At 52.2% G+C, this 18752-nt stretch overlaps 10 protein-coding genes across 10 annotated transcripts; 6 read left to right on the plus strand and 4 right to left on the minus strand.

Annotated features, from left to right (window-relative positions):
* Nucleotides 1-335: 335 nt before the first annotated feature.
* Nucleotides 336-1206, plus strand: PtrM4_091610 (t-SNARE complex subunit, syntaxin; the record flags this gene model as incomplete). The annotated part of the gene is made up of 2 exons (XM_001934395.2): nucleotides 336-632; nucleotides 688-1206. 2 exons carry the CDS (start codon nucleotides 336-338, stop codon nucleotides 1204-1206), a joined length of 816 nt encoding a protein of 271 aa, XP_001934430.1.
* A 248-nt stretch (nucleotides 1207-1454) lies between these two features.
* On the minus strand, nucleotides 1455-2651 carry PtrM4_091620 (MVD1, Mevalonate pyrophosphate decarboxylase; the record flags this gene model as incomplete). Its single annotated transcript, XM_001934394.2, has 1 exon — nucleotides 1455-2651. The coding sequence occupies one exon, from the start codon at nucleotides 2649-2651 to the stop codon at nucleotides 1455-1457; it is 1197 nt and encodes a 398-aa protein (XP_001934429.1).
* A 408-nt stretch (nucleotides 2652-3059) lies between these two features.
* Nucleotides 3060-3851, plus strand: PtrM4_091630 (cytochrome c1 heme lyase; the record flags this gene model as incomplete). Its single annotated transcript, XM_001934393.2, has 1 exon — nucleotides 3060-3851. The coding sequence occupies one exon, from the start codon at nucleotides 3060-3062 to the stop codon at nucleotides 3849-3851; it is 792 nt and encodes a 263-aa protein (XP_001934428.2).
* Nucleotides 3852-4267: 416 nt separating this feature from the next.
* On the minus strand, nucleotides 4268-5428 carry PtrM4_091640 (DnaJ, DnaJ-class molecular chaperone with C-terminal Zn finger domain protein; the record flags this gene model as incomplete). Its single annotated transcript, XM_066106963.1, has 4 exons — nucleotides 4268-4504; nucleotides 4778-4830; nucleotides 4919-4949; nucleotides 4997-5428. The coding sequence occupies 4 exons, from the start codon at nucleotides 5426-5428 to the stop codon at nucleotides 4268-4270; spliced, it is 753 nt and encodes a 250-aa protein (XP_065962631.1).
* Nucleotides 5429-5968: 540 nt separating this feature from the next.
* PtrM4_091650 (uncharacterized protein) lies at nucleotides 5969-6568 on the plus strand (the record flags this gene model as incomplete). Its single annotated transcript, XM_001934391.2, has 3 exons — nucleotides 5969-6020; nucleotides 6142-6341; nucleotides 6437-6568. 3 exons carry the CDS (start codon nucleotides 5969-5971, stop codon nucleotides 6566-6568), a joined length of 384 nt encoding a protein of 127 aa, XP_001934426.1.
* Nucleotides 6569-6735: 167 nt separating this feature from the next.
* On the minus strand, nucleotides 6736-9314 carry PtrM4_091660 (protein kinase domain-containing protein; the record flags this gene model as incomplete). Its single annotated transcript, XM_066106964.1, has 5 exons — nucleotides 6736-7713; nucleotides 7768-7971; nucleotides 8018-8312; nucleotides 8363-9132; nucleotides 9192-9314. The coding sequence occupies 5 exons, from the start codon at nucleotides 9312-9314 to the stop codon at nucleotides 6736-6738; spliced, it is 2370 nt and encodes a 789-aa protein (XP_065962632.1).
* Nucleotides 9315-11216: 1902 nt separating this feature from the next.
* Nucleotides 11217-13011, plus strand: PtrM4_091670 (Transcription factor Forkhead/HNF3 family; the record flags this gene model as incomplete). Its single annotated transcript, XM_001934388.2, has 2 exons — nucleotides 11217-12875; nucleotides 12928-13011. The coding sequence occupies 2 exons, from the start codon at nucleotides 11217-11219 to the stop codon at nucleotides 13009-13011; spliced, it is 1743 nt and encodes a 580-aa protein (XP_001934423.2).
* A 1027-nt stretch (nucleotides 13012-14038) lies between these two features.
* PtrM4_091680 (Atrophin-1 multi-domain protein) lies at nucleotides 14039-15128 on the plus strand (the record flags this gene model as incomplete). The annotated part of the gene is made up of 2 exons (XM_001934387.2): nucleotides 14039-14179; nucleotides 14232-15128. 2 exons carry the CDS (start codon nucleotides 14039-14041, stop codon nucleotides 15126-15128), a joined length of 1038 nt encoding a protein of 345 aa, XP_001934422.1.
* Nucleotides 15129-15602: 474 nt separating this feature from the next.
* PtrM4_091690 (Coa1 multi-domain protein) lies at nucleotides 15603-16350 on the minus strand (the record flags this gene model as incomplete). The annotated part of the gene is made up of 2 exons (XM_001934386.2): nucleotides 15603-16032; nucleotides 16112-16350. 2 exons carry the CDS (start codon nucleotides 16348-16350, stop codon nucleotides 15603-15605), a joined length of 669 nt encoding a protein of 222 aa, XP_001934421.1.
* Nucleotides 16351-17222: 872 nt separating this feature from the next.
* PtrM4_091700 (uncharacterized protein) lies at nucleotides 17223-18511 on the plus strand (the record flags this gene model as incomplete). Its single annotated transcript, XM_001934385.2, has 3 exons — nucleotides 17223-17306; nucleotides 17356-17917; nucleotides 17976-18511. 3 exons carry the CDS (start codon nucleotides 17223-17225, stop codon nucleotides 18509-18511), a joined length of 1182 nt encoding a protein of 393 aa, XP_001934420.2.
* Between the last annotated feature and the right edge of the window lie 241 nt (nucleotides 18512-18752).

The raw sequence follows: 18752 nt of genomic DNA on the forward strand, positions 1-18752 counted from the left end.
GCGAAAAAGGTAACTGTCAGTATAGCTTGCAGCCGAATGCAGCTTGCAGCCGTGAAAGGCCGCTCAACCTTTGGTAGCAACAAACATTGGATCGGCGAGGCTGCACGCTTACCTAAGACCCGGACCCGCTTGTGCCATGTGCCCGTGCCTGCCCTGTGCCGCGCGGGTGTTCGTCATCGTCGCAGGAACACTACCTGTAGTAACCCAACCCCCAGGCACCGACAATTGGACGTATATAGGCTGCCGTAGCTATTTCCTCGATCGCGTAGCTTTTTCATTCCCGCTATTCTCTTCGAAAGGTGCATATTGTTGCCTTGTTTCCCTTATCCAGCACCATGTCGTTCCAACGCTCCAGCGCCCTCGAATCGCAGCCCACGACCTGGCGACGAGAAGACGATGCATCATACGCCGATGACCCCGAGTTCCGCGACTTTGCTACAAAGCTCTCCGACGACCTCTTCGCCCTCACACGCAACGTAGCCCGCCTATCGCAAGAGACGGCCAAGCTAGGGACCAAGCACGAGACAGCCCGTGTGCGCGAGCGTGTCAAGACAACAGTCGAAGAGACATCAGACAAGTTCAAAGAGCTGGGCGAGGGCCTCAAGAAGATTACAACATGGCCCGATGTCGGGGTACGATGAACCCATGTCCCTTTCACTATCAGCAACAACTAACACACCACTCTAGCCCTCGCAAAAGTTCACCCAGTCCAAGCTCCAGCGCGAGTTCAAAGCCACCCTCACAGAGTTCCAGCACCTCCAGAAGCAGGCTTTAGAGAAGGAGAAGCAATCGGCTCAAGCGGCACGCACAGCCCTGCAAGACGCATCATCGCCAAGCGACGAGCGGGGAGGAGAGTTTGGACAGCAGCAGGAGCAGGAACAGCTGCGCTTGGCAAACCAGGACGAAGTTGACTTCCAGGAATCGCTCATTATCGAGCGCGAGTCTGAGATCCGTAACATCGAGCAGTCGGTCGGTGAGCTCAACGAGCTGTTCCGTGATGTCGCCCACATGGTGCATGAACAAGGTGCCCAGCTCGACATCATCGAGGAGAACGTCGACACTACACACGATGCGTCGCGAGGCGCACACATCAATCTCAAACAGGCGAGCAACTACCAGAAGAGCGCCAGAAGTAAGGCGTGCATTCTGTTGCTCATCCTTGCCATTGTACTCGTAATCATCGTCCTGGCTGTTGCTCTGGACTAAGCCTGTGCTATTTCCCCTTGTTGCTGGTATTGGTTGTTTTGGGCGTTGCATTAAGTACTTGGTGGGCTTATACCATGGTGTGAATGCCTTTGTTTCAGTTGCACATTCTGTCGTTTTGGAGTCAAGCATGCACCGACTGTACCATTTCAGCTGTCTATCGCCTACTTTGCAGTGGCCTACATGGTCCTATCTAATTCATCTTCACAAGTACTTCATCGTTTCTCACAGTATTACCTCCAGCGAGTGCTCTAAGCCTTGTTAACAGGCTCGCCCTTCTCGTCAATCAAGCTCTCGTCGGTCTTGATAGGACCCTCGCCAACGCCAGTCAAGATAACCCTGCTAACACCCTCCTCCAAGAATGCGATAGCTGGTCCAGCCTCAAACTTGACCTTCTCCAGTGCCTCGGCATTTGCCTGGACTGACTGGCCCCTCGCGCCCTGCCAACCATCTTTCTCGTTCAAGATGGTCTTGAACAGACCCGCCACCTCCTTCTCGTTCTCCTCGAGGTAGTAGATGACAGCATTTGGACCAGCGTCGAACGTGTACGCAGCAATGATCTTGCCTGCTGCCGCATTGATGCTCTCAACGACCTTGATAGCCGCCCTTGAGACATCGTTGAGGTAGAAGATGGGAGGGAAAGTGTCGAGACATGTGGCATGGAAAGAGTTGCTGTCCATCATGGTGACCTTGCCGAAAGTCTCAAAGTCCTTGTCCTGGATAGCCTTCTGCATCTCCTTCATGCGGCGCGGGACGGTCTCCGTAGCTCTCGACTGGAACAGGCTGGATGTAGCGACCGTAATCTGCATACCCGAAGTACTCGACACGCCCTTCTTTGCAGCACTGACAACTAGGATAACGGCACGCATGTTGGGCCAGTGGCTCGCGGGTGCCACCTGGAAAGCAACACTGTCGCTTCCATCCGAGGCGGAGCCCTGCTCCCAGCCTACGTATCCACCAAAGAGCGACCTGCACGCTGAGCCAGAGCCCTGTCTCGCAATGCGGGAGAGGTCCGTTGGCGAAGAAGGAAGCTCGTAGAGGTTCGCAATCGCGCGGACGAGAGCCGCGAAACCAGCTGCCGAACTAGCCAGTCCAGCAGCAGTGGGGAAGTTGTTCTCGGAAACAATGCGCAGGGGAAGCTCGGACAGCTTGGGCAGGCTAGAGTCCTTGTCCTCGAGTTGCTTCCTCAGCGCCCTGAGCTCCCTGAAGCATGCCTGTGTCCTAGCACCAGACACATCTTGCGATTGGCCGTTGAGGAGAAGCGTGTCTTCTTTTGGGTAGGTGGACGAGCACGACGCGGTCGTGTGCGTACGGAGATCCGACTGCGCGAGGGTAACACTAAGGGATGAGTTGGTAGGAAGGTTGAGCTTCGGGTCGCGCTTTCCCCAGTACTTGATCACGGCAATGTTGACAGGAGCAGTAGTGCTGGCACGGTGCATGTCGGACATTTTGAGCAAGTTTGATAGATTGTTCGCTGCAAGAGCAAAAAGGAAAGAAAGCGGGAAAGCGGTGAATGTGACAGTTTGGTGGGGTCTGTTTATATGCAGGGTCTAAGTGGGTGGGGTTCTAGATGGGAAGAAAGGTGCCAATAACGAAGACAATACTCAACGACGCTTAATGGGGTAAAGAAGGGCATTCCCAATTATTTGATTTACCAGGATGACTTCTCAATTGAGGACCGAGGCTTTATCGACACGTCCTGGTGAGCGTAGCGGTGAAAGAAGGATAGCATCTAAGCCAGCCAATCACAGCATCTCAACTTCCGCGCGAGGCCCGTGCCCAAGATTTCTCGACTCGAATCGCTGCCGTCACCAATCCATCCCGACTCTTTCCCACACACACGCCAAACTTGCACAATGTCTTCACAAGACGACCCAGCAGCCGCCTGTCCCGTCGACCACAAAACACGCGAAGCATGGCTCGCCCAAGCCCGCGCCCAAAATACCAATGCGCCTACAAACCTTCATAACACCCCGGTCGCCCCGCCAGCACCTTCACAAGCAAAACCCGCCGTCCCACAATCCTGCGACTCCTCCTCCCTAGACCAAAGTACCACATCCCCGCCACCCACAAGCACAGGCATCCTCTCCCAAATCCGACTTGGCACCGACCGCGAAGTCAGCACCATCCCGCGTGCCCTCCCCGACGCCCCCAGCGCCCGCCCCGCAAACAACGAGCGCGACACGGGCGCGGACAAGAAAACAGGTAACTGGATCTACCCGTCCGAGCAAATGTTCTTCGATGCCATGCGACGCAAAGCCTACGACCCCTCCGCCCCAGACATGCGCACCATAGTCCCCATCCACAACGCCGTCAATGAGCGCGCCTGGCACGAGATCAAGGGCTGGGAGCGCGGCCGCGGCGCTGAAGCCTGTGGTGGACCCAAGTTGGCGAGTTTTAGTGGGCTGAGCACTAGTTTGACGCCGAGAGCGAGATGGAAGAGTCTGATGGGCTATCAGGCGCCGTTTGATCGCCACGACTGGGTTGTGGATCGTTGCGGGACAAAAGTAGAATATGTGATTGATTTCTATGCGGGCAAGGATGAGAAGAAGGAGGGAAAGGCGCTGAATTTCTATCTGGATGTTAGGCCCAAGTTGAATAGTTGGGAGGGGGTTAAGATGAGGGTTTTGAGGTTTTGGGGGTTTTAGGGACTTTTGGTGATGATGATGATGATGAGATGTTGTAAATATATATGTTTGAGATGATTAGATACTTGTATTATATGTAACAAACGACACACAGCATTATGGATCCAAGGACATTCCAGGATAAATGCCTTTGTAGACGGCGTGCGTGGCTTCGATGGGATATATCTATCTATAAGAAGAGAACAACAGGGAGCACAAGAAAACAACATTATCTGCTCGACCCTTCGTTATCGAAAACGCCGTATACGCCATGCGAACCTCCCCAGCACGAAGCCGCCGCAGATGTCCCACCAAGACAGCAAGACAACAACGGCGCAAAGAAAGCCATACGTACACCAAACCACGACATCCCCATCATTCCAATCATACAAACAACTATTCATCCACCCCCAGAGACTTTAATCAATTAATCATAATCACTGCCCATAAACCTCCAATCCCAACTTTCTCAATTTATTACAATTCTTCAACTCCATATTCCTGGCCTTATTCATCGCCTCCGTGTCGACGCTAAACCAGCCCTGCGCATCTTCCATGGCTTTCCTCTGCTTAAACTTTTCCGTCTGACACCTCGTGTTGGTAATGGAGACGTACTGGTTCTCGGCCGCCTCGTCGAGTTTACGCCATTTCTTAGGTGTGTAATCCTGCACGTCCTTTGGGTCGACAAAGTAGTCTATTTTTATGCGCGAGGAGACGCGCTTCATCGTGTTTGGCGTGCGGGGGGTTTCGAAGACGAGCGAAGGGCCGGCTGCGGTTGTGGAGGAGCCGGAGAAGAGGGAGGAGAGGAGGGGGAGGACAAAGAGGAAGAGGAGTGGGAGGAGGTTGGCCAAGGCGGAGCTAATGTTTTGGGGCTCTGAGCCGTTTGGGGGTGCGGCTGTGCGGGGGCGTCGTTGTGGGAAGCCGCCGCCGAATTGGTGAACGCGCACGCCGGGGCCGCCGCCGAGGTTGAAGACGAAACCGGGACCCGTATCCATGCCGCCTGGTGTTGTGTTAGTATGCTTGTTTCCCAAAGAGTCTTCCGCGGAATGGCATTGTGTAAGCCTAGGCTTCACATCTCAGCAACGTACCAAAAGGACCCCCAAACGCACCACCGAAGAACTGTCTAAACAGCTCCTCAGGCGTCATCTCCTCATCCCCAAACCCACCCCCCTCCTCTCCTCGCAAACCCATTGCCAAACGGACTCGGTCCCCCCACCACCACCATTGGCCCCCGCCGCAGCCCGCGGGTCAAACCTCGCATCAGGATCCAACCCAAACTGATCGTACTTCTTCTTCTTATCCGGGTCGCTGAGCACCTGGAACGCCTTGCTAACTAACTTGAACGCATCGTCCGCGCCATCATACCCATTCTTATCCGGATGCGTAAGCAGCGAGAGTTTGCGGTACGCCTTCTTGATATCAGAGTCCGAGCACGTGGCTTTTACTTCTTCAAGTCCCAGAATCTTATAGTAGGCCGTCGGTGCGCACTGCTTGATTCGTATTACTGCGGCTTTTTGCTCGACGGTGAAGGCGCGGCCTGCGCTGCCGTCGTGGTGGTCTCGCCCTTTTGCATCGGAGCCTGACGTCTTGCCTGACATTTTCCGGTGGTTGTTCGTGTGCCGCGGAGATGTTTCCGTGTATTTGTGTATACGAGCGGAATCCGTTTGTGAGGTTCTTGTCGAGAGAGAGATTTATATGGCTGCCGGGCGGGCAGCGGGCTCGCTGGGAAAGCCCCCCGAGATGCGCAAAAAGTGTAAAAGGTCGACTTCTATCGTGCAGGCGATACGCATGCGTCGGGATCAGTTGGATTCGCGGATACGTAAAACAATAAAAGTCGTGGTCGTGGCGGGTCCGTCGTTCGTGTCGTTGCACTGCAAGTCGTACTGTATTATGTGGTTATCTGTTGTTTGGAGTTCGCGAGTCGGATTTGGCTGCACGCTGGGTTGGCACGGGCGGAAGCGTGACGGTCCTGGGTCCCAGCAACCCACTTCCGAACCTAACGTCATTGAACCGCTACCAAATCTCAATCCAGATCCAGAATCTGGGCCAATTCCTCCATCCAATTCACTTTACCTATGCATTTTGTTTACCCTGGGCTAAATTCTCAATCTCATCGTACACACGACAAAACGAACATAATGCCTGAACAAGCAAAGGATTCTATGCTCCAATCGCTCAGAAACTGGGGAGGTACGTTCATCCATGTCACTTCCCAACATTGAAGGCTGTTACATACTTCCCTACGCTCACGTGCCTCACTTTGCGCATCGATCGATACATGTATACAATGACACAACTGATAGTCCACCAGAAAACTCTGTACCCCCAACTCTCCTCGCCACTCTCATCACCGCTCAACATGCCCGTCCCTTCCAGGTCTTCCCCATGATGTTCCCACCCGTCCTGCTCTTCTCATCCTACCTGAACCTGAGCAACTACAAGACGGATTCTGCTGGGATAACAGCGGCCTGGAGTGGGTTGTACGCATTACTTGCCATGCGCAGAAGACAGGTATGTTCTCGAAACCTCTTTGCAACGCTCTTTGCTTCTTCCATCTTGGTTGCATCAAGAACCATCACATTGTTCTGTACCTAACAGCAAGCCAGGGAATCAGGAACAAACTCACTGTTCGCGGTGTTGTCAGAGGAAGCTCGCTCGCACTTTGTGCTGTTAACGTGGTAGGCTGTGGGTTGGCCTACACGTTTGGCAAGCGGGAAAAGGAAGAGAAGAAAGTGTAGAGACCTGATGAGAATGAAAACTGGCCAATGTGACATACTGTAATTCTAGACGTGAAGTTTGTCCGGAAAGAGTAGGCCGGCAATGAAACGAAATCTATCAGCAATCCATCTTAGACGACACCGTCGCTATGCTAAACAATCGACATCATCTACAAGACACGCAACTACTACCAAGCATCACCCCATCCTTCTGCTTCCTCATCCTCTTCAGCTGGTTTGGGTTTCGGTGTCTCCTTTTTGACCTCCTTCTTTGGCGCTGCAACAACCTTTCTCGTTGAGCCTGTCGTACTTGATCGCGCTCCAACCACTGGCCTCGCTGCTTTGGCTGCTGGCGATGTTGATTTCGTAAGACCTTTTGGCAGAGGGCTCTTGGTTGTCTTCTTCGCGTTTGACTGTGCTGCTAACCACCCTGCAAAGTCAGGCTCGCCTTTGTCGTCATATGAGGTCGCGGTTGTCGGCTTTGATACAGCTGGTGCACCCCAAGGGTCCTCATCTTCGTCGTGAGCCATGGGCTCCTCATCAGCAGCAGTATCAGCAAAGCCACCCCAGTCGTTGTTAAAGTCCTCAACTTCGGCCTCGTCGTCGAACGCTGTTGTACCAGGCGATTTGATTGTAGGTATAGAAGCGGTGCTTTTGGCGCTGTGCAGTTGCATTCCTGGTTTCGTTGCTAGCGGAACTGGTGGCTTGTTGGCTGACGTAGTTGGTGGTACTGAAGACGACCTTTGCTCTGCTGCTCCGTTGGTTGACCCAGCCTGTATCTGTCCGGCCGTTGATGCTAATTTGTTTGTGAAGCTCGAAATGGCCCAGCCAGCCCATGAAGTATCGTTCGCAGGCGTTCCCATGCGGGGTGTAGGTCCTCCACCAGTAGCGAGACCTGGCGATGGGAGGACTGTATCAGGCATAGTGGCAGCGAACTTTCGGATGCGGGCAATGTAGATGTCAACGCTCTTCTGCGCCTGGTCCCGAATGAGCTTCTCCTTATCGACTAAAGACGGACACATGATCGGAAGCAGCTTCGTCGCGCAGTCGTCCTCGCTGAAGAGGTCGGCAGTCGCGGCTAGGGCCAAGAGTGCAGCATTCCGAGCATGAACGAAAGGGTCCCGTAGTGAGCGTGCGAATGCGGCCGCGAGGACTTTGGCTCGAGTCTTTCAGAATATTAGTATTCTACTGAACAAGATCGGATCGGGAAAACGGCATACATTTGCTCCCAGGTTTCGCGCAATCTTTCCTAAACAAATTGTTGTATTTGTTCGAATTCCAGGCTGTTCGTCGTTTGCTGTCTTTGCCAAATGGCGGAGGAGCTCGCCGTTCACAACGCGATCAGAGAGCTTGGGCACTACCGTAAGGATGGCTTTGACAGTCTGCTCCCTCACGACTGGAGCAATGTCAGAGAAACCAGTGACCTAGCAGAGTTAGTATGGATCTATTAGCCATTGTGCTATGTCTTACCATCTGTGGAAATATCTTGTCGTTTACAAGCTTTTGCGGCAGATGATCAATCATAAGTGGCAGATTGTCCAACAGGCAGACTCGTATCCCCCTGTCTGGATTTGCAAATAGACGGACCACGACTGGCGTGATTTGAGCCTCATACTCGTCTTCTGAGAGCTTTTGCCCTATTTTCATAACTGTGCTGAACACCTTGGCACCCCCACCTCCAAACTCTACCGACTTGAGTAGTTCAGGGAGCACCTTCATCTTGAAGAATTCGGCTGGGAAGTCGTCTGCAACTGCATCAAGCTGCCTGTAAGGTGTCAGTCTACGTGTAGAGACGACGAGCTGGGTTACACTAACCCAAGCAATTCATTCCGCTCATCTTCGGCTTTTAGACCTAGATTGTCAATGTCCTCAGTAACCTGAATCAACGGTGTCCGAAAGAAGCCTCCTATTCGCATGCCCTGGTCGAGAAACTGACCAACACTCATGCGCGACTTTGGATTCGGGTTGAGGAGGCGTTTGTACGACTGGTGCATGGTTGGAGGGATGCTCTTCATTTGCCCTAGTTGTTCACTGCTGTTGTAGCCGCCATTGAAGCACTCAAAGATGAGGATGCCATAGTTGTACGCATCCACAGCATGTGTCGGGTTCTGCTTCACCACTTCCCATCCTCCCTTGGAAACTTCGGGCGCCATGAATCGGCCTGCGTCTGGTATGAGACCACCGTACGTGGGTAATACCGAGTCATCCTCTTTCACCGAACTCAGCGCATCGAAACCGCCAAGTTTCCACTCTCCACTTTCGCTAAAGTATATCGAGGCTGCGCGAATACAACCGTGTATTGACGAAGCATCGGCGTTTATGAACTTGAGCGTCTTGGCGATGTTGTGTAGGCCCCATTTTGTCGTCTCTTCTGTCAGGCTCTTTCGCTTGACATGCCAGCTCAATGGGCTGAGTCGCTCGGTCGCAATGTAAATGTATGTGTCCGTCTCTACCGTATCCAAGACCTTTACGACGCCAGGGTGCCGCAGCGTTCGTAGCTTGCGGAGCGCATTGCGGGCGAGGGGCAGCCGAGACTTGTTGGCGGTAATGTCGAAGGAGAATATGCTACACTTGGAACCATCTTCCTAGCAGGGTAGATTGATGTTAGCAACCATCCACGTGTCTACAGACATCCGGGCCATACTCGCTTTGTGCCGTTGTGTAGTGTCCAGATGGAGTCATTCAAGTCGACACGGTCTCCAAACGTGTACCCAAATGCCGGGCCTTTTGAGATTGCGGATGCTACCGCTGATTTGAGGAAATCCATAATTGCAGTCTGGAGTTGCCCACGCGGTAAGAAAGTCGGCGTCGTATTCCGCGCACGACCAACTTAGGGGCCAGATTGATGCGCCTGCCCCACCCGCATGCGTAGTCCATGTCTGGGGTCGCCAAATAGACACGTGATAGCGCGCCTTGCCGTAGCTTCTACTTTGGAACTAATTCCTGGCCTTTCCACCCCACGCAGCAAACGACGGTTAGGCAATCACCAGCTTTTCCCCGCCTCCTTTACCTCTGCCTTGCCCACCCGTATGCTGATTCACGCATTTCGCATGGCCTCTCTCATGCCAAATTTCTTTCGTCTTTTTCTTTTCCCTAATGTCGCGCGCAATCGGCATCCTGGTTTAGGCGCGTCCTCTTGGTCCTAGTTCGCTGACCTTCGTTCGGCACTGCCGGCTTCTTTCCAGCAACTACACCAAGTAAGTACCAGTCGATAAAAATAGACGCGTGTTCTCTTCTATATGATGACTACTGGTAAAAGGTCAGATCGCAACCATGGTTGATGGTTGGCCTCCGGCACTTCTCGGTAGCGCGGTACATCGTGGGAGTGTATGCCTGCATGTGCTTGTCCGCAGTAGAACCGGAGAGCCAACCTCGCCAACTTGCGCAAATGCTGCCTCAATCCTAACTGAAACTAGCTGATACAGCTTTGTTGATTATCAAATTTATTCACCACATCATCATGACATGGTAGCACGCTAACATACATGTACTGTAGCAGGCGCCATCTCCCACTTTGGTCGTGCATTTTCCAATGGAAATGCGCGAGCAAGAACGACATACACTCAATCCTTACACTCACGCACGCCCATCATACCATGAAGAAGTTGGTCGCGGTACCTATCCGGCTCTTGCCAAATCTTGTGCTGCTGGGCAAAGTTATTCGCGAGCAGGCCAGTCCGGTGCAATATCACCGCCCCCGCTAAAGCGTCAGCGTACCGCATACGAGGATTACAGCTTGGGAGAACTGCCTGCCGCGTACAATGACTGGGAGGGACGTGTTCCAGCTGCGTCCAGCAATGTGCTGTGGCACAGGTATGGCATATTGAGACTTAGTACAGTACCTAAGCTAATTCGTGGTTTTAGCTTTGGTGGGCAGACAGCCTTTCCCAAACATGGTCCAAATGAGCAAGCCCCTGCTTCTCTTCCAATCTTTGAATCTTTTCCACTGCCAGCCACTCACCGAGAGCATGTTAACCGAAACATCCACCTTACACCGATAGCCACCCAACCCCATAACTCCAGACAGCCGTCAAGGCCGGTAGTCTCGCACAGATTGGCCTGTCGAATTTGTGACAAGACGACAGCTACGAGCTATAACCCCATCATCGCTTGTCCCGGGTGCACTAGATGTTACCATGATAGCTGTCGGAAACCTGCGCTCAGCCCAGGTGCTAAGCCGTAAGCTAAAGTTTTGAAACGCACTTTAAAAGAAACTGACATCGGCAGCGAACGTTGGAGATGTTCATCATGTTTGTCCCACGGTAGAACTCACAAAAGTTCCGAGCTGTCTTCTGCAGCTACTTTCAAGAACTCAGTGGTCAGGGATATCTTCAAGCCGAGAGGCGGACATGTCTTACCAGCCGCAATTCCGCCACAAAACTACCACTATGTCACCTCCCATGGCCATCCCAAGGCTCCTGGTCTACACACTCCAGGTACACATCTAGTGGGAAGTCTGAACAGGCCTAGGGAAGCCCATATGTGCCCTCCCCAACATGAGCCCAGACTGATTGAAATGCCAACACAAATGTCGGGGCTACTGGCTTTGCGTGCACCTAGCTCGACGGCACATCACGACGTTGAAGCTCCCGCAGGAGTCACTCTCGATGCTCGCTCTCAATACCAAGAACTTGCCCCTCCCAAAGCTCCCTGCTCCATATGCTCCAAGATGCATGTCCCCACAGTATCTACCATCGGAAGCACTGAGTGCCAGAGTTGCCGCGACAGGATGTACATCATGAAACAAGACACACCCGAGACTCCTAGTACTACTCCTCTCTACGACACTCTAACCGGAATTAGCATTGTGGGGGTCAAACCCCCGATCGTGTCAACAAACGACTCTGTCACAGTCGTAAGTCGAGGGACATTAAGGCCAAGCCCAATGAAGGTGGACGATGTAGAAACGTCTTTCAGGAGTCCGGAATCGCACGACCCCCTTATCGCGGCTACTCGTACAGCTCGCATCACTCAAAGAGTGGACATGATTACTGTACCTGAACCAGAACAGGTAAAGCAAATGAGCACCCCTCCCGATAGCGCTTCGACACAACCAGCTTGTATTGAGATTCAACGCGAAGAGGCTCTTGTAACTGTACCTGATATACCCGCGTTGAGAGTTGACGCATGCGCGGAGTCTTTACCACTTACAGCCGATAATATCAGCACGAACGACAAACACACGTTAATTCAAAATCCTCAAACAAACGTCAACGAGGAGGTTGAACATGAAGACACACGCAAACTGGGGTTGCACGTTGCCGACAAAAACAGTCCCTCACCAACTAGTGCCCGACATTGCACTGAGCAGGATCCGGAAAATGAAGACACGCGCAGATTGGAGGTACACGTTTCTCAAGGAACCACTCCCCCGCCAACTAATGACCAGCCTTGTAATGAGCAGCATCCAGAAAATGCCGCGTTCATCATGATCGAAAAGCGCCCTACTAATCGAGAGTTAATTATAATTGCGCTACTCGCTGCAAACGGGTCCGCCATGACTGCTGCCCAAATCATTGACTGGCTCGTTCAGCGTTTCTCTTATCTACGCCAAGGACAGGGCGCCTGGCAGGGGAGCCTTAGAGCTGTTCTGTCTAACAATCCAGAATTTAGTAGCGCAAAGGATGTTTTGGTGCACAAACGTCGCTGTAAGCTGTATAACTTTGGCAATGCAGCATACAGAGCCCGTTTTGAAAAGGAATATCGACAGTATGTCGCTAATGATTCACCTCCGAACCCTCTGCAAGCTCAATCACGATGTGAAGCCTGGCCCGCGGCTATGGCAATGCCTAAAGGTAGTCATAGGAAGGCTATCGAAAGCGCACCAAGTCGCGGAAGCTTTTCGCTCACCCCAAAGAATCCATACCCTGGCTTTGTTGTGTCACCGCGTACAACCTCGCACGACCAAAATGAAGAGAACGATCCTTCACCAAATACGTTTGATCGCTCTATAGCCCTTCGGAGCAGCACCTGCAACGAAATCTCCGAGTCGGGACGCGAGTCAAGCTTTCACCGTATGCGTACACGCCGTATAGAGCCGTCAATTGAGACAATGACCCCAGAAGAGAAGGCTACGAAGATTGCGGATATCCAGGCAAGACCTTCCCGAAAAAAGCTCTTTGGTTCTCATCGACTTGGACATGTGCTCAAGTACGGACGACAGGATATCCATGATGAGAGCGATGGTGCATGGAAACCAAATTTAAGGAGTGAAAAAGAGAAACGATTGCTGCAGGAAGAGCGGTCTCTGCAAGAGATCTTCAACCTCCCTCAGAATCCAGTCCCAATGAACGACGGGCAAGAGCTGGCTTTCAGGGACGGTGCCTTGGTAAGTGAGCTGAATCCGATTTAATGAAACGACGTATTGATAGTATGTTCAGCTTAATGGTCGGCTACCACGACCGCGGCAGATCTACCGAGTAGGCAAGATGTTCGGAGGCGGGTTGACTACCCGTCAGTCCTGACGATTGTGTTCATAAGAGGAGTCTAGGAGTTGTTCAGGCCTGACCACCCTTATTTATACCCGGTCATTCTTGAATTACATAATTTTGCTGAATGAGTTTTATCCTACATGTAATGACCATATCCATCCCTAGTAGGCGAGTCAGGATTCCCATTAGGAGGGTGGATAGACTTTCAGCTACCGTTAGCTTCGTCGAGGGAGCATGTGGAACAATCTATTAATTACACCCGTCTAGCGCCATGTACGCCCATCATTTTCGCGCCTTTGCTCTCCACTGCCAGCTCCGCAAAACAACAATCCCAAGACTATGCAGTCGCCACGGAGGCGCCTCGCCTCACAACGACGACTTGCTATGGATTGAGGCCCGCTCATATCTTACCGCCCGCACATAGTGTGGCCCACCTTGCCGGCGCTGTTTTTGGACATGAAACGCTATGCCTGCCACTACGCGAGCGTGTTTCAAGGGTCCAGCACCAATCGCTATGCGACTGACCCGCCTCGACCAAACCGCGCCTCATCGTCTGGTTGCCAGAACTCCACGACGGCACTGTACCGTGCCCAATCTCTTGACCGACTCTGCCAGCTGAGTGGTGACTTGACTGGATGCTTTGCGTTCTGGAATTCCCGCCCGCATCTAGCGGGAGCGTTTCACATGAGCCGGTGGCACAAGCGCGATATGGCGGATGGAGTCATTCGATCATTCGAGCTATTGTAGGGTTTGCAACAATAGTAGGTCTGGCTAGCGACGTAGTTTTGTCCTGACGTGCCCGCCTTCACTTGAACTCTTTCTCTCTATTCCTCATCTTCGGTCTCTATTGTTCGCTATTGTCGAGAGAGAGTACTGCCTTGACGGCGTGGGATACTCTTCCCTCTTTACCTTCATAAATCTAACTTCTTATATCCACACGTTCTCTCTTTGCTACTCAATCGCTTGACGCGCTCCTATCCACTGCTGGGCAGATCAATTGCATCTTTTCTACCAATTCAAACTTCTCAGCAACCTACCGACCGCTATCTCTACGATCAAAATGGCGCTTCTCTCAGCCGAACACCTGGCTGGCCCGGGCTATATCATCCTTAACGTCCTACGTGCTTTGAACATTATCGCACTCTCTTCCGTGGTCGCCAGCAGCGTGGTCATGCTTGTCAAGACGTTCATCATTTCCAAGGTAAGTCGAGCAGCTAATGCCCAAGATATGTGTGGAAGCTCACAATAACCAGTTCTTCTTCTTCGATGCCACAAGCCACGTTATCACAGCCATTGCGGGACTTTTCTTCATCGTCTCCGAATGCTCTCTATTCCGCAGCTTCTACGCTCGCAACTGGCCTCTTCTCAGCCCATCCCACGGCTTTGTCACACTCGGCTGTGCCATGATGATCATCGGCCTCAACATGCTTGGTAACATGAACAAGGAAGCCACAAGCCAGAAGTCTCTGACCATGCCCTTCTGGCGACTCCTCGTAGCTTCAGGCATCCTCGCCATCATCATCGGCTTTTTCAATGTCGTTGCCAGCTTCGTCTTCTGCGACAAATCTAGGCGCATCACAGCGCGCATGGTCCGCTCCAGAGGCGCAATGACACTGCACGAGGACCTCGAAACCCAATATGACCCCAAGCACAAAGCCTTCACCATCAGCACTCACCACACGGGCAGCAGCACCTCGCGCCAGAACGTCTACGGCAACACCCCACCCATGCGCATAGGCACTCCACCCATCGACTGCGGATCCCCTCAACTATCCCACCACTCCCCTAACAAGGAAACCAACGGCAGCGGTAATCCCCTCTCTCAATTCGACTTTAGCCCCCTACGTGCTCTCCGCACAGCCCGCCAGTCCTTCCTCCCTTCGTACCACAGCTCCGCCGCCAACGCACCTAAGCCAGGCTTCTTCTCGCGCCGCCCCAGCTCTAGCATCTACTCGCGCACCACTTCTGGCGGCGAGCCGAGCAAGAAGTTTTGGCAGCGCCAGCGCGAGGAGCAGGAGGAGGAGACGGCACGTATGCCGCAGATCAGCTACCCGTTGAACGTGAACCCGCAGTTTGCGCACCTGGTGAAGCCGAATCTGGCCCACCATCCTAGTGTCAGGAGGCCCGAGATGGATTTTGATAAGATCTAGATGATCTCTCTTCTTTCTTTCTCTTTGGCCGAGTCAGGTTTGTTGGTGGACGAGGCGAACTTACTATGATACCATTTCCTTTTTTTCTTTCTTTTCTTACACATGTACTACTTAGTAGCATCGGTAGTCTCTTCTCTCTTCCTCTCTTTTTTCTACACATTTCACATGGAACAGTACGATATACAAGCATTGGCGGCGCTCCGGGTCAAAACTGTCGAGCATGCTCTTCTTCACTGAAGATGCACTACTTTCGTTAGATAGTAATATATACATCTTAGAAACATCAAAAGTCCAGTTTGCTGTCCTGACGACATTGCGTCCTCCATGCCCTGTGATGAACAGGTGTATTGTACATATGCTACAAAGCGAATCGCCAATGATTTTGCCAAACTGGCTTCTGTTGCTGAACCGCTCAGCACATTGCCGAAAGGTATCCTCTCTGATCTCCCAGATATACCAATCACCACCACCCCACTACTCCTCCACATCAATCGCCTGGAACGGGTCGATAGCATTTCCCTGTGGATCATACAGCTCCAACCTCCTCCCATCCTCCAATGTCAAACTATACTCCTGCGTATAATACAATCCACCCCTCCCCCTCCGCCTACACCTCAGTTTAACCTCACCCGCCCTCTTCGTCCCCTTGACCCAAAAGCTAACATCAATGCGACCATGAAGCTGATTAATTTCGCCCTTGATCCACGGGTTCTTACTCGCAAAGTATATTTCGTCGCCCAGCTCGTCGCGCACGAGCTGGTTAGTGCGCAGGGCGTACAAGGTAGATGTGACGACAGAGGATTCTTGCTTTTGGTAGTTGAAGAAGGCGAAGAGGGAGATTGACATTGCGAGGATGAAGATGGGAAGCGTTTTCAGGACTTGTGGGGATATTAGGGGCGGGATGCTGGAAGACACAAAGATGTTAGTAAATCGGACTTTCTTTCTGGGCTTCTAAAGAGACGGCCGGGGTTGGGGAGACGTACGGTGGTAGTGCGCGGTTTGGTCGTCGCTCAAGCAGTATCTCGCCGTCTTTGGGTGGCGGTATCAGGTTCTCGGGTGACCAGACGCTCATGGGTGTTTTCCATGGTACTACGGGTTTGATGTCGTTTTGTGAGGGTGGTGTGGTGGATGCGCGTCGAAGAGGGGTAATGCGCCGGAGACATTGGTAGTTTGCTTGCGGTCGTGCTCTTAGTAAGGCGGAGGAGAGCCGTGGGGGAGGCATTGTGTGGTTGTGCAATTGCTGATTCGGTGGGTAGAGATGGGCGGGTTGGTAGCAGGTGAGGGTTGCTGGAGGTGTTTGCTTGGTTTGCATCCTACGCTAGTGGCATGGTTCGGTGGGACTGGGGCCGATGGCTTTGCTTTCATCTTCAACGCCACATCTGAGGTAGGAGCGGTGATGTCATGATGTATATGGGTAGTTGGTAGAGAATACCTGCAGCATGCCTTCTGGTCGATATTCAATGGATTTTCGTGTGAGAGTATGTTACCATGCGAATCTGGAAGCGACCGAATTCAATGATGCATCATCCTGAAGTAGGTCATAATACTCGGTTTATTTCTTCTTGAGGATGTCTTGAAATTGATAGGTTCCTTGTTTTTGGTTTCATCTATTTTCTCGAAAGATTCCTGGGTCGTAGACCTTACACTACTTCTCGAGGCGAACGCTTCGGTCTTGCGACATCCAGATCAACATAGTCAGGATATGCCTCGTCTCTTTCACTATCTACTGCATTCTTAAGCTGCTATCACGCCCTTATCATATTTTAAAAGGTCTGCTAGTAGATTTCATCGCTCACTCCCTCACCACTTCTCTCACCTCATTCTACGCCAGCAAAGGGCCTAGTCAAACTATTGTAAGTCAAGGATCACAGATGCCTCGTTTGTATGAAGATGTGAGGATGGTGATATCTTACTGAAATTGGTCGAATTCACCGTGACTTCCTCTTGTAATGTCACTTACATGGCAGTCCGTTGCTAGCGGCAACGCCAAGCATCGCTCTTCCTACCTCAATCATTTGCACAAACAGCAACTGCAAACTGCTTCGATTCGTCTTAAAAACATCTCACTTGCTGTCTATCACCACAACGCCCATGATGCCGGCATTTGCTATGCGCAAGGGGCCTGCTGTATCGCTGATCCAGGATCAGGACATCGTACTCACAACCGAGCCAGCGCTTGTAAGTAGCCCGGAAGCTAAATCTAGTCATACGCTAACCTATCTCACAGTCCGACCTTACTGTAACCATCATAGGTCCCGCTGAAGAAGATGGTGCAAAGCATATTACCGACATACTGGTTGCCTCTGACGCTTGCAAGAAGCAGTCTCCGTACCTCAACACTTTGATCGGTAAGGAGCCAAACCATACCGAGCTGACCTTTGGAGGCGAAGCCAAAGATGAGGGCGAGGATAAGGAAGGCACCCTCGTCTGGCTTGCTCATCTTCACGACCTCCCTGAGCAGCGCTTACGCGACTTGGGTCTCTTCGAGATCTCGCTCATAGGAGTCTGGCACGCCATCTCAATGTGGAGCACTCGTCAAGATGGCAAGGTCAAAGAGAAACTGGGAGGCTGGTTCAACATCTGGTACGACAAAAACATGGCTAAAGCCGATTTGACTGTCCCGATTGCCCAAGCTCTCGCGTACCCGTGCTATATCTTCGACCACGCCGCTGGCTACGCGCGCGTTACTAAGTACCTTGCATACGAGCATGTCGGTCACATCAAGGAACGCCCACCTAAGGGTTTCAAGGGTCCCAAACAGCTGCACATCAACGAGAAGATGTTCGTCGGTGAGGAGCGCTAATGCTGTGTCTTCCATTTTAGTTAGCAGCGACTGACAAGGACCAGGTCCCCTGAATCGTGCTCGTGGTGGTCTTCGCAACACCTTACACAAATCTCTGTACTCCCGCGTTGGCCACATTCTACGTTCGGGAACCTCTTCGTGCTCATGCTGGGATGCCGCTATCGGTCGTTACCAGTATGCCCTTACTAAGTGCAATGCTTGGCCCGTCGACGATGTCCTCAACTACTCCAGCATCAACCAGGTCGTCGGCCGCCTCAAGGCGTTTGACTATGACTACACGCCAAAATGTGCCCGATGCCGCAGCATCGACTGGGAGACTATTGTGCTCAAAGCGCGGACTAATACACTCGGATATTTCAACGGCATGTGCCTCGATTGCATGGATCGTAGCAAGCCTCGCGGTGAAACTCTCGACAACGAATACGAGGACCACAACAAGTCTGTCGATGGCCGTTGGGATACGAAGTGCCGCATCAAGCACGGCCAGCCTACGTGGTACATCTCCTGGCTTGGACGTCCCGACATCCGCGAGAAGATTCTCCGGGGCCCTGACGGATACCGGGTGCCTGACGATCAGTGAGAGGCGAGCAAACGTACAGGGCTGGCGATACTCACGGCACGACATGCAGAGTAGGCTTGAGTTAGGGCATTAGGCACGAAAATGTAAAGTAGCCAACACATGAAACACAATGCAAGACAGATATCTTCATGTTCAGATGATTCATTAAATGAGGCTAAACGCTCAGACCGCCGGGTATCTTCAAACATATCGTACACTCATGCCAGCGCAAACAACGCTTAATCATACAGTATTCTCTCCT

The sequence above is a fragment of the Pyrenophora tritici-repentis genome, chromosome 4 (genome assembly GCF_003171515.1).
Source record: "Pyrenophora tritici-repentis strain M4 chromosome 4, whole genome shotgun sequence".
Taxonomy (NCBI): domain Eukaryota; kingdom Fungi; phylum Ascomycota; class Dothideomycetes; order Pleosporales; family Pleosporaceae; genus Pyrenophora; species Pyrenophora tritici-repentis.